The sequence below is a fragment of the Glycine max genome, chromosome 5 (assembly GCF_000004515.6).
Source record: "Glycine max cultivar Williams 82 chromosome 5, Glycine_max_v4.0, whole genome shotgun sequence".
Taxonomy (NCBI): Eukaryota; Viridiplantae; Streptophyta; class Magnoliopsida; order Fabales; family Fabaceae; genus Glycine; species Glycine max.
In genome coordinates, this window is record NC_038241.2 from 4,719,551 (window position 1) to 4,734,242 (window position 14,692).

Here is a 14,692-nt window from a genome sequence, read left to right on the forward strand (position 1 = left end):
TCTTAACAAAATAATGTTTCATTCTTTGGTTGGCTGACACTTTTTTTTTATCTATAAAGAGAATTTATTTTTCTATTTCATTTTTCACATTCATGACTGAACTTAAAATGAACATTCAAACTCTTTTGGAGATCTAATTCAAATTTTCCATATTGCATAGGTGGAATGAAAATGGAATAGAAAATGCTGTGGTACAGTTGAGATTTGCCACTTAACGCCTATTGTGCCTCTGACCATAACACTGGTCCCATTGTAGTATTGCTTGGTGTAACATTATTGTCTTATACAAAGTCGACCAAGATAGGGCTCCTTACAGTGTGTTTGGCAGAGACCCATTGTAAAAATCCTTGAGCATATTCGGCAGTTTCATTACCAGACTCTATGCGGCTGAAGGACACTGAATATGTCTCTTTCTGGTTTGCTTCTGAAAAGGTAAGGTTATTTGGTCGGACCTTCACTTCAACCCCTTCTGGTGCCATAACCATGACAACATAAGATGAGTTGGCCTCACCCACATTTGTCACAGTCCTTGTGAATGTCTGTGGGGAACCAAGCACAACAGAAAATGAGGGATAGTTGAGCTCTCCTTCGGGAATGCTTGAAGTCTCAGAGCACGTAATTGTTTTGTGTGCAATGATCCCAACTTCAGTATCACCATAGCCTAGACCACACAGATAAGGTATATAATCATCAGGTTGAATATCATAAACTAATCCGGGATCATTTGCTCTTGATGGATTCACATGACCAGAACCTGTGGCAAAGACATCTGCAGGGTAAAGTGTTTCATCAACAATGAGTTTGTGTTCAAAATTGATTATGTCTGCAGAAGTCATTATGGCAGATTTTATGGCAGCTGGTGACCAGTGAGGATGAGAGCTTTTGAGCAAAGCAGCTACGCCACTAAGATGTGGGCATGACATTGATGTGCCAGACATAATGTTGAAAGTGGATTTTGAATCAGTATCGTTATTCAGGGGGAATGGCCAGGCAGCTAGGATGTTCACGCCTGGTCCTATGATGTCTGGTTTCAAAATACCAGGACTTGGCAAGTTGGGACCTCTTGAAGAGAAGGATGTAACAGCAGGAGCTAAGGAGTTTCCAATTATAGTTCCCTTGAATAAAATGGTGGCTGTAGGTATTGCAGTGGAATTTATATAGGCTTTAATCTTCAGTCCAGAATCGTAGCTTAAATGTGTTGCAGGTAGAACATGCACATCAGCTAAGACACTGAAGCCATTGCTTTCATCATTCATGAGAATCATGGCTGCACCACCTACTCTTTTTACTTCCTCTCCTTTGGCAATTCTTCCTATACCTCCTCCTCTCTCACACAAAACAACCTTGCCTCTGAAATCACAATCATTCAAGGACCCATTAGCACAAAATGCAGCTTCTTGTTTGCCATTCTTTCCAGCATATGCCAAGGGTAGCAATGTTGGAGAAAAATCAGAAGGCTGGAAAACAGATTCCCCATCAAATTCTTGCCCATTTCCCAGCTTCGCTGTTGCTGCAATGCTTCTGTCAATATTGCTTGCTCCAACTGTGAGGACCCAAGGGGCTCCGTTAACTAAGGAGCCATGGAAAGGGCCAGAGTTTCCTGCTGCACAACTTACAAAGATTCCCTTCTGCATTGCTGCAAATGCACCTATTGCAATGCTATCATTGAAAAATGGAGGTGGCTCACTTAGGCCGAGGGATATTGATATTACATCCACGCCATCCTCCACAGCTGCATCCAATGCCGCCAATATATCACTCTCAGCGCAGTCTTCTCCAAAGCATACTCTGTACATTGCCAGGTGAGCGTAAGGGGCAATCCCAGCTGCTGTTCCTTTGGCATTTCCTAGTACTTCTGCATGATCAACAAAAGCACCGGCAGCTGTGCTTGATGTGTGCGTCCCATGTCCATCCTCATCAATTGGTGAATCTGCTCCTTTCATTGCCGTCGCAGCCAGGTTGAAAGATCTTGCTCCAATTAGTTTGTTGTTACAAAATGTTGCATTAAGTTCGCATCTCCCTTTCCATTTGAGTGGTGGTGGTGGCATTCCTGCATCACTGAATGAAGGATGATCAGGCTCGATTCCAGAGTCCACCACCCCAACAATTACTCCCTTTCCGAAGTTTGATTCCTTCCAAAATCCCATGTCTTGCTGCAACCCCAAAAATTGTGGGGTATGTGTGGTTTGACGATGCAGCATCCTTTCGGGATGCGCAGAAATAAAGCCATTCTTCTTTTGCACTGATCTCAGCTCTTCTTCAGTGAGTCTTGCAGCAAAACCACTCATCACATTCCGGTATGAATAAATCATTCGTGGCTGTTCCTCAGAGCTCATAATAGTAGGTGGCATGAATGAACGATACCAGCTCTCTAAATCTTCGGATTGAGCAAGTGTCTTACCCTGTGGCCCCGTCACATGGATAATATATGTTTTTGAACTGCTTGTGGCAGAATTCAGTTCATTTCCATGAGCAAAATGAATGTGGAAGCTCAACACAAAAGTGAAAGCAATGAAAAAGAAAGAATCCATGTTCAGCAGAAGCTTTCTGCTGGAGGGTGAAGAAGAATGAAAGGCAAAGATTCTTTGGTTTGTTGTGCTTTAAAAACACCAACAATATCAATATATATAAGGAAGCTAGATGTTGTACAGTCTCAACAGATTGTACAAGGCCGGCATATGCATGTGAGGACCTGATAACATTTAGTGAGTAACGTGTTACTGATGGCATGTAATGAGCTTGGCCGGCATGGTTATATATGCCGTGTACTGTGATTCTATTTATTCTGCATCGTTGACTATTAATTGGTATTGTGCAAGTGCAACCATTAGTAATGTGTAAGGCGGGCATGAGCGGCATAGCTCTACATTATGTTAAATAGCTGTTTTCCCTCCTTCTAAATTAAATAACCTTTCAAGGGTTTCTTTTTGTTCAAAACTCATTTCACTGGCCTATGCGATATACTAGTTAAACATTCCACACCGAAGTTCTACAACAAGAACATTAATAATTTATTTGATTTTTCTGATCTTTCTAGAGCTCTGCAGCAGGAATAGTGGCGATTACAGTTTCCAAAATCTAACAACCCTTCAAGTAGAAAGAAATTTAAAAAAATGTGGAAATAGTTTAGTTAGAATGAAGTGATAATATATAAAGATTTTTATACACTACTGTTCAATTATGCATTGTCATGTACAGTAAGATTGTTGTTTTTTTGTGAGAAGACAGATCAAAACAAGGCTAGGCCTCGACCGGCAACATATTATCTTCACCATATTATCTTTGAGTATATAGCAAATATTTAATTTTAAACATAAGGGTCATTAAACTTGCACCATATGTATGATTATGCTAATAATATTATATGTGGCTTGTCAATTAGCGTATTCAGCTCTTAATACCAAAGAGGTCACTGTTGTTATTATTATCTTCATTACCATATATAAACCTCCTCTGTTGAGTTATAGAAGAGAGAAGTGCAAACATCAATTACGGCTTCACATTCAAATTGATAGAAAAATAAAGAGTCACTTGTACGATAGCCTGTTAAACCCCAGCTTAATTAATGAAGAGAGGATCTAGAATAGAGGATTAAAGGGGCAGTTAAAAAGGAAGACATATTGTAAAGAGGATTAATTGGGAGAACTATCAGTTGAACCGAGTCTTGGAACGCAACAGTGAAGAGAAAACCCGCGTGGAAAAGCATTCTCCTTATAATTCTACCGTTTCTTAACAATAATGCACATTTCTCTATTTATTCTCTTGTTTCCTTTCTCTCGTTAATATGTTTTCAGGCATATTCTCTGTGTTGTTTTGTCTTCTTAGAGCACTAACACAGCCCTTACTATCTCATTAACTTTTTTTACGCACACTAAAACTGGGAGTTGTGCTTAAATGTAAGGTTTTAAGTCATGCAACTGCAATGGCATAAATTTCTCTCGTTAAATGTTGTTTTTAGTAGTTTTGGGTTGTTTTAATCAGCATTGATGAGTGATGGGACATAATAATAACAATCTCATTTTAAGAAAGTCAAAAAATAATAACTCCTAACGATATACGTGAAATATTAAGATTAAAAATTAGTCACTGAAAATGAAAAAGTAATGTATATTTATATTTTTGTTATATTATATATATATATATATATATATATATATGGATTTTTTAATTTATACATATTTTTTTTAGCAGGAGTATATGTTTATCTTAAAATACACTTAAAGTGTACCTTTCTAATTTACTCTTGAAAAATAAGTGAGTGTATATTAATAAATGTGTGTAAGTTTACTAATTTATATTCACCTATTTTTTTTAGAAAGAGTAAGTTTGTAAGCTATAACTATTCATTTTTTAAAAATACACTCAAAGTATAACTAAGGTTTACTAATTTTTTAAAATAAATAAGTGTAAGTTAACAGCGTCTTGATAGAAATGTGTCTTATGACTTGGAAGAAAATCTCATCCTAATCAATCCACTTTTGTTGTGCATATCCCTTTATTACTAGGCGAGCCTTAAATTTTTCTCATTCTTTTTCTGATATTGAAGGTTTCTTCTAGTACACCCATTTGCACCCTATGACTTTCTTGCCCATAGGAAGCTCAACTAGCTCCTATATTTGATTCTTCTGTAAAGACTCCATCTCCTCCACCATAACACCCATCCATCTATCTTTCTCCCGGTTGTTCATAGCCTCTTGAAAGGTAGAAGGATTTCCAACACTAGTTAGAAGTGCAAAAGAAGCCAACTCTTCAAACCCATAATGGACATAGTGTTTAATGATGCGACGATCTCTATTTTTGACAAGATTGTACTCCTAATTCGGTCCACTTAGACTCACAGGTCTATGCTCAAGTGTCAGTGTCACCTCAGGTCTTGGATTGCATAGTTCTACCCTCTCAAGAATCACCGACAGGTGTTGCAGGTCCACCTAAACCTCCATGGAGATAGGGGAAGCTCCATCAAACACTGGCATAGTTGTATCAACTATCTCTAGCAACATGGACTGCTAATCAAATATTGTATCCCTACTGATCACCATTTTCTTTGAAACTGAATCTCAAAACTTGAATCCCTTCACACCTTTGGAATAACCTATGAAAAACACTTTTTTGACTTTGGATCAAGTTTAGATCTCTCATCACTAGTTATATGCATAAAGCATGACATCCAAATATTCTCAAATTATTAAAATCAACTGGGTTACTTGCCCAAACTTCCTTTGCAACTTTCTCATCCAATGATGCTCGTGGTGATCAATCGAGTAGGTAGCATGCCATATTCATCGCTTGTGCTCAAAGGCCTTTAGAAAGGTCAGTGTTAATCGTTATTTATGGCTAACTTTTGTATTAAATAGTTACATGAAATTAGTCTCTTTCCCCTAATTTATGGTTCTTTTTGTAGGAATTGTACATATTTTCATGTTTAGTTTGATTTTATATAGTAGATACTCTCATTTTGTGAATTAATGTTGAAACCACTTCAATTTCAGGCTAAAAGAAGAGAAGGTTCAAGCAGTAGGTGTCTCGCCAAGCGAGACATATGTACTTAGCGAGTGGCATCCGCTAAGCGAGGCACACAGCTCGCTTAGCATGTCGGAAACCCTATAAAAGGACCAGTCATAGATGTGCTCACCCAGCGAGTTGTTTATCTTTTCTCGCGCCCAGCTCGCTAAGCCAAAATTCACTTACTCTCACTTAGCAAGCCAATCTCGCTAAGCAAGTCTTCAGAATCTGAAACGTCAATGAGTCTTTAAAACACTGAAGTTAGTGAAAACTAGAGAGAGGAGTCGAAAAATAGAGCCAAGGGAGAAGCTAGAGTGACATAAACGAAGCCACCAAGAGAGTCTAGGTTAGAGGAGTGAGATTAGGGTTGTAGAGGTTGAAGGAGACATCCTCAACCATTCTTAGCCATTTTCTTCCCTCAAAATCTATCCTTTGTATTGAAAGCTCATTACGTATAATGGAAGGCTAAATCTCTTGGTTGGGGATTTCTGCTGAACCTTTGATGTAATATTCTTTCACTATCTATTTAATGTTGTTTTTATGTGTTCATTGCTTCTATCCATGCTTATTTTTACATGCTTGTGACTTGATCACCCATTTGTATGTATAGTTAGGATTTTTAGCATTGAAAAGTGCTTTAAAGCCTTAGAACTTGATAGAGCAAGCTAGAAAACTGCATGTCTAGGAACGGAGTGCAGTGATCTAGTAGACTTAATGCAACTCTTTTAGGCTGAGTTTGTTGAGGGATCAAGGACGAGGTTTAAAGAGAGTTAGGCCCATTCACTCGAGGGATCTTGGTTTGGGTAATTTCTCAACATAAAAACACTAAGATAACATTAAATAGAGAAAAATATATAGCAACATCAAGGTAGATTCAGTAGAACAACACAACGCTTTTTACTTGACTGTTTTTACTTCTTAAACCATAGATATTTAGTTTATAGTTAACTAGATTTCCACACAAAAACCCAACTTGATATTTACTTTGCTTTTGATTTACACAAAATGTTTGCTCATTGAATATACATTTTCTGAGTGAAACAAATTTCCTGTGGATACAATACTCGGTTCTTACTGTTTTATATTACTTGCGTGACTCGATGCACTTGCCAACTAGCATCACAGACCAAGCATACAGTCAGCCTGCAACCTTAGACTTTGGGCCCTTTCAATAAGGGACCTATTCATTCTCTCTACATCACCATTATGTTGTGGTGTTTTCTACACTAAGAAATGTCTCTTAATGCCATGTTCCTCACAAAATTTCTAGAACCATGAGTCTGTGCATTCCGTATAATTATCAGACCTCAAGTACCTGATGTCCTGATCTTTCTGTTTGTCTGGTTCTCCACCTAAGCCTTCCACAATTTGAACTTTTCAAAGACTTCATATTTCTATTTTATGAAGTACACCCAAACCTTGCGAGAAAAATATCAATGAATGTCTCAAAATAGTGAGAACCACCCAAGGAAGAATCTCTAGTAGGACCCCACACATTAGTATGCACATAATCTATAATGCCCTTGGTGGTATGTTTTACAGCTTTAAATTGTACTCAGATATGTTTCCCAAGCACATAGTTCTCACACAAGTCTAACTTGCAACTCTGAACTCCTTTCAAAAGTCCTCGCTTATGAAGATTTGTCATCCCATGATCACTAAGATGACCTAAACGCAAGTGCCAAAATTTAGTAACATCATTATCAGACTCAACAAATGCAACTCGGCCTATAACTGTGCTCCCCAACAATCTGTAAATGTTTCCTACAGTCCGTTGTGCTTTCATCACAATCTACACCCCCTTACACACTCCGAGAGTATCTCGATCTCCATTAGTTTTGTAACTGAAAACATTGGCCTGTAAGGTACCAAGCGAGATCAAATTCTTCCTTAATTCAAGGATATGTCAAACGTCACATAACATTTTCACTCCATCATCATCCATATCAATTTGTACATGTCCTATTCCACAACAATACATGCTTTGTCGTTACCCATATAAACATTACCAAAATTGTCTATATGGGTAACGACAAAGCGTGAACCAAAGAGAACATCTCCCCCATTATAATAAGAACATCCAGAATCAAGAATTTATGCATTTGTCAACTAACTGGATGAACCAAAAAGAACATCTCCCCCATTGTAATAGACATCTCCTTCAATGTAGTAGTATGAATCATTAGTCTTTGCCACATATGCTGAGCGAGATGTCCCTTCACTAGATTTCTTCAACTCTGGCTAATCCCTCTTGAAATGCCCCTTCAAGTTGCATTTGTAGCACTCCATTGTTTTTTGTGTTCTCTAGACTTGACCTTTTCCCTCTGTCTACCACTAGAACCCTTGCCTTGTGTCCTTTAACATTCTCATTTCCTCTTCACATATAGACCATCGCCTTGCAAAATCCACACTGCATTCTATCTCCGTTGAGAGTGAGACATAAGTGCAACCTATATCACCTCCAGACTGATTGAGTCTTTCGTGTACGTTAAGGTTGCCACCAAATGTTCATAAGAATAAGGCAAAGAAAATATCAGAATATATGCCTTATCCTCGTCCTCCACCTTTACATCATGCCTTTCCAGATCATTGATCATCTGATTAAAGGCATTCACGTGTTGTTGGAGATTTGAACCCTCATGCATCTTTAGCCCATACAATTTTTGCTTTAGATATAGTTTGTTTGCCACAATTTCAACATGTATTGACTCTCCAATTTCTTTCATACCTCCCCTGGAGACTTCAACTCCATCACATGATAGAGAACCTCATTTGCCAAACACAAGCGTATGATTGCCACAACCCTTTCTTGCAATTCCTTACAACCCAAAGTCTTTGTATTATTAGGTTGTGATTTGCGCAGTGCCTTCAGAAGACCTTGTTGTTCCAACAAATCCTTAACTCGCCTTTGCTACAATTCAAAATTCTTAATTCCATCAAACTTCCCCACTCTGAATTTGGCCCCAAAGTTAAGCGTCATCTGATACCAGTTGTTAGCAATAACAATCGATATTCTAAAGGGTATGAGAGAAATCACACATACATATGCAAACACAAGAGATTTAACGAGGTTCGATAGATATGCGTGCATCCTCGAGAGTAGAGTGATTGTTTCTATTTCTTATTCATAAACAATATGGTTACATCACAACATATAATATTCATAAACAATAACAACCGACATTCTAAAAGATATGAGAGAAATCACACACACATATGCAAACACAAGAGATTTAACGAGGTTCGACAAGTATGCCTACATCCTCAAGAGTAGAGCGATTGTTTCTATTTCTTATTCATAAACAATAGGGTTACATCACAACATATAATATTACACATACCGCGAGCTTTACTCGCACCCCCAACCCACTTTGTAACCCAACAACAGGTAGCCTTTACGCTCTACTCTATCATTTTGTGTGGGCCATAAATTTGTCCAATCCATAAAATATGAGCCATGGACAACAGAACCTAAAAGACCAGTTGTATTCTCAAATAGTTAAGTTTATTAAAAAAACAATATAGGTAATTAAAAAAAGAATTTAAATATTTTTATGGTTTTGGTCTTTTTAAGAAAGCAACTAAATGAATATAAAGAGAGGTTTAAGTGATGATAAGAATGACGATGGTTATGACTTACTAGTACTAATTTTCCCCCAATCCTAATCCTAATGAAATTTCTTCCCTAGTTAAGTACCGATTCCCAAAATCAACTAAAGCCTATGATTAAGGTCAAGGCATCTTCGCCTTAAATCAATATCGTAATGATCATGGATCTATCAATTTAAGTCAAATGAAAAAATCAATTCTAGGAATGATTAATTAAAGATTAACTAATCTATCGGAGATTACCCAAACAATTTGATCATGCAATCTCTACTTATATCTACCAATTACATGTAGATGGTCACTACTATGCAATCAATTGAGTATTAGAATGCCCGGTTCCAATAAACATTAAAATAAGGAAGAAAATTAATTATCATAAAACAATGAGGAATTCCATTAAGAATAAGGAAATGAGTACAAATGGGTAATTATGTCATAACCTCCAAACTAGGGGGACTAGGAGAGCAAAATTAGCAAATCCTATAAAAAGTAAACATAAACATACTAACAGGTAGGAAAGATTACCACGATTTGTCCTAGCAATGTTGTTCATGTTCTTCAGCTTTCAAAAGCCCTCAAGATCCCCTCTAATTTGTAAAAGGATAAGAATAAAAATCTAAAATGAATTTTTACAGAGATAGAGACCTCTATATGTAGCTTATTCCAAAAGATAGTTGCATGAAAAGGCACACTACAATCGTGGTCAATAGTGACACTCAAGCCTTGGGTCATTATGGATTGATTATGACCCTCTTTGTTTACCATAATCCACATGAGTTGACTACGACCCTTCTGAATTGATTCGTTTTGGTTGACCATGCTCCTCATGAGTTGACCACAACTATTGTCGGATCTTGACGTTGTTTTGGAGGGTTGTTACCACTTTATTATGGTTGTGATAATTATCATAGCCTTGGTTAATGTATCACAATCATGATCAAGTGTAGAGTCTTCGAATCTTCATAAATTTGTATATTTTTTAACTTTTTCACTCAATTGAGTGGTTGTGCTTCTGTAATATAAAATTAGTGTTCAAACATGAGTTTTACTTTTCTCAATAAAATGCATGCAAAATGGTATAAAAGATTATACAAAATATCACTCAAAAAGTGATTTATCACAGTTATTAGTCTAGAAATTTTCTTATTTTTTCCTAATTTTAAAACTAATTTGATCTTTTTTAATTTAAAAAACTAACAAATTATACGATCAACTTATAAAATTTTATATTAATTATCTTAAAGTCATATCTAAAACAATTTTTAATTAATTGATAATAATGTAAAAATCTTAATTCTATAATATATATATTATTTATTTTTAATTAAAAAAACACTTTACACCCAATAGTTTGAGAAGGAAGGCGCCCTAGAGCAAATGCCCAATCGCTAAAGTAGTAAAAAAGTAAATTACATTCACACTCACCACATTTGTTTCAAATTGCATCCGATAATCTTCATTTTTTGCACCCTACAAAAAACCCCTTAATTGTTTAGTTCTCATTACACTCAGACTCCTCCCTCCTTAACACCGTTTAATAATTTAACAAAAAATAGACACATATTGGTCACATGATTTTTAATGAAAATTTATATCTAAAATAATGTCATCTTATTCCTCTTAACTCCATACAAGACACATCATTTTTAACCTGAAAATATTTTAGCACTCTTTCCTTTTTTTTTTTTTCTAATTGGACGTGAATTCAACTTTTTGTTGGTATGCATGTGTTAACATCCTTCTTCTTCTTCTTCTTAGTTCAATTATTTTGATGCGTGTTGGGTCGTTTGATTGCTACGTTTTTGCTAGATGTGTTCCCAACAATGCCTATTCATTGAATATGGTCTTTTATTTCAAATTTTAGTGTTTTGCTTTTGTGTTTGTGTTTATAACTCGTTTCTTTGAAATATTTATTTTTTATAACTAGGTGTTTGATATAATGTCTGAATCAAGAACTTCATCTTCTTCAAGTGTTAGCAATAATGAAGTAAGAGTCAAATATTAAAGGAAATTTTTTTATTGCCTTAAGAAAGGTCCATCCACAGGATCAATTATTAATTTGTCATTGACTATTTAACAAAATGTTAGGACAATTTTGTGTGCTCATATATTTCAATTGATGTTAGTTAACAACATTAATAGAAGAAAATATAAAGTAATGTAACAAAAAAAGGAGTATCGGGTACAATTTAACAAAAACACAATGAGTGCAAGTGTAATTTACTCAAGAGCAAAACATTCGTTCTCCGGTCCAATTAATGTCCTTTTAGAATTCTTCATCCATGCTCAGATCAAAAAGTGGATTTTCGAATTTTTTTTCCTCCTTAGCCTTCTTCCACATTAAAATACAAAATCAACCGTAAAATAAGGAAACTTGCAGCTATAACAATACCAACTTCTATCCCCATCTATAAACCTTTGTTGCCCTCTTGCTTAAGGCTAATGTTAGCAGTGAGAATTGGTGAAGGACAAGGATTTGGGATTGGTGAGGCTGCCTTCAAGGTATCTTGTTTGTAAACTAAAATTGAATGATCAAGACTGCAGAATGGCAAGGTAAGACAAATTGATTTTGATTTTGATTTTTTTATTGTTAATCGTAGTTTAAATTAATGGTGAACGTGTATTTGAGTATTTTGTTTTTGTTGAAATTGCTACAAATTTCTAGAATATTCTTAAATATAATATGTATGAATATGATAGAACAATCTAAAACTATAGTGTGTATGAATATGGTAGAACAATCTAGAACTATAAGTGTATGTATAAGATAGAAGAATCTAGAACTATCATGATACTAATCTATCATGAAAACTCTAGAAAAACCTAAAGTAATGTAGAAACATTCACCACCATTGAAAGGTTGGTGACTTGAGCCTATAAATAGGCAATTGGTATGTTGTAATTGATCAATCCAAGAAATCAATGACATAGCCTTCTTTCTAAAACAATTCCCTAAAACTATCAACTATCAACTATCAACTATCATCTAATTAACTACCAACAGTGGTATCAGAGCTACGTTCGGTCATACATTGGGCGTAGTTACATTACCTACCTACCATTCCAAAATCCTCCCAACTACTTCAAAAATTTCCTTTGTACTATTAACCCACTCCAATAATATTTTTTTCTAAGCTATGGATAATACTACTCAATCGTCAACTATTTATGTCCCTATCTTCCATGGTGAAAATTATGATTTCTAGCGTGTTAAAATGGAAACATATTTTTCATCTCAAGATTTATGGGACATAATAGAAGAAGGCTTCACCATTCCCGCGGATACTTCAACTCTTAATGCATCTCAAGAAAAAGAGTTGAAGAAAAATAAACAGAAAAATTCAAAGGCATTGTTCACCTTGCAACAAGCGGTGACTGATCCAATTTTTCCAAGAATTATGGGAGCTAAGACTGCCAAAGAAGCGTGGAACACATTGCAGGAGGAGTTTCAAGGGAGTGTTAAGGTACGTGCCGTTAAACTTCAATCTCTAAGAAGAGATTTTGAACTATTGAAGATGAAGGAGTCTGAGACAATTAAAGATTACTATTCTAAAGTTAATGAAATAGTTAATCAAATGAGAGCTTTTGGGGAAGATATTCTTGGCAAGAAAATTGTTGAGAAAATTCTAATTACTATGCCCCAAAAGTTTGACCCAATTGTGACAACGATTGAGGAAACCAAAGATCTGTCCACTCTATCAGAGACAGAACTTGTGGGCTCTCTTGAAGCATATGAGCAAAGACTGTATAGGCATAAAGAAGATACAATTGAAAATGTCTTCTAGTCAACGTTTAAATTTCAGCCCCAAAACAAAGAAAATAGAGGAAAGAAAAATTATGGAGAAACTTCCAGAAGAAGAGAAGGTTCTAGGAATTTCCTTAAGAACAAAATAGATAAAAATCCTCCATGCAATATATGCAAAAGGCAAGGCCATGCAGAGAAAAATTGTTGGTTCCGTAATATGCCACAATGCAACCATTGCAAGAAGTTCGGGCATGTAGAGCAAAATTGTCGCAACAAAAATAGGCATCAAGCCAATATCGCAGAGGAGCATGATCAAGAACAATGTATGTTCTACGCCACTCAAGACTCAATAAAAGAAAAGGGAGGAAGCTAGTACTTGGATAGTGGATGTAGCAATCACATGGCCAAGGATGAGACTATTTTCAAAAGTATTGATGAGTCTGTCAAAGTCAAAGTTCGACTGGGAAATGGAAGTGTGGTTGAATCAAAAGGCAAAGGCACTGTCATGGTGGAGACAGATAAAGGTACGCTACTCATCCATGATGTCTTACTAGTTCCCAGCCTAAAAGAAAATCTTCTAAGCATTGGCCAAATGATGGAGAGAGGCTAAACACTTCACTTTGAAGGAGGTGTATGCAAAATCTTAGACAACAAAAATAAAAGGTCTGAGATAGACCAAGTAAAGATGAATAAGAGCAATAGAAGCTTCCCTCTAAATTTAAAATATGCAACAAACATTGCCATGAAGGTACAAGTTGATGATTCATGGCTATGGCATCGAAGATTTGGCCACTTCAACACACATTCCTTGAAGTTGTTACATGAGAAGAACATGATGAGAGATCTTCCAAGCATAAAGGAGAACAATGAAGTGTGTGAAGGATGTCTCCTTGGTAAGCAACACCGATTTCCTTTCTCAACAAGCGGAGCATGGAGAGCGAAAGATCTATTGGAGCTGATACATACGGACGTTTGTGGACCAATGAGGACGCCATCACATGGGAACAACAGGTACTTCATACTCTTCATTGATGACTTCTCTAGAATAACATGGGTATATTTTCTAAAAGAAAAATCAGAAGTCTTTGGAGTATTCAAAAAGTTCAAGGCCCTTGCTGAAAATCAAAGTGGAATAAGAAGTGATCGCGGCAAAGAGTACACCTCTCGCGAGTTTGAAAGATTTTATGAGGATGAAGGCATTGAGCGACAACTTACAGTCGCATATTCTCCTCAACAAAATGGAGTATCCGAGAGAAAGAATCGCATAGTTATGGAGATGGCTAGATCGATGCTCAAGGAGAAGGGACTGCCTAACACATTTTGGGCTGAAGCAGTCTACACTGCTGTTTACATACTCAACAAATGTCCAACTAAGCTGTAAAAGACAAGACTCCAATTGAAGCTTGGAACGGGAAGAAGCCATCAGCAAAGCACCTAAGGGTCTTTAGATCTATATGCTACATTCATATTTCAGACGTGAAGAGGCACAAGCTTGAAGACAAGACTATACGAGGTATCTTCCTTGGGTATAGCAATATCTCTAAGGGCTACCGTGTCTATAACTTGCAAACTAAGAAACTCGTCATCAGTCGAGATGTTGAAGTTGATGAGTACGCTCTTATACCCGCTCAACTACCTCAAGAAGAAGCTGAGGAAGAAGACCCAGGTGAACCATCTTCACCTTCACCACAACAACAAGATCAAGAACTATCATCATCAGAGTCTACTCCAAGATGAGTAAGATCTTTGGTGGACATATATGAAACCTGTAACTTGGCCATACTTGAACCTGGAAGCTTTGAAGAAGCGTCAAAGCAGGAAGTATGGGTCAAGGCA

The 14,692-nt window shown here is 36.4% G+C and overlaps 1 protein-coding gene across 1 annotated transcript; it reads right to left on the minus strand.

The window, feature by feature from the left end:
* Positions 1 to 49: 49 nt before the first annotated feature.
* On the minus strand, positions 50 to 2,779 carry LOC100812208 (subtilisin-like protease 4). Its single transcript, XM_003525699.5, has one exon. The coding sequence runs from the start codon at positions 2,529 to 2,531 to the stop codon at positions 282 to 284; it is 2,250 nt and encodes a 749-aa protein (XP_003525747.1). The 5' UTR covers positions 2,532 to 2,779; the 3' UTR covers positions 50 to 281.
* Between the last annotated feature and the right edge of the window lie 11,913 nt (positions 2,780 to 14,692).

Coding starts and splice junctions, on each gene's coding strand:
- LOC100812208 (XM_003525699.5), bottom strand. CDS start 2,531: ATGGATTCTTTCTTTTTCATTGCTTTCACTTTTGTGTTGAGCTTCCAC.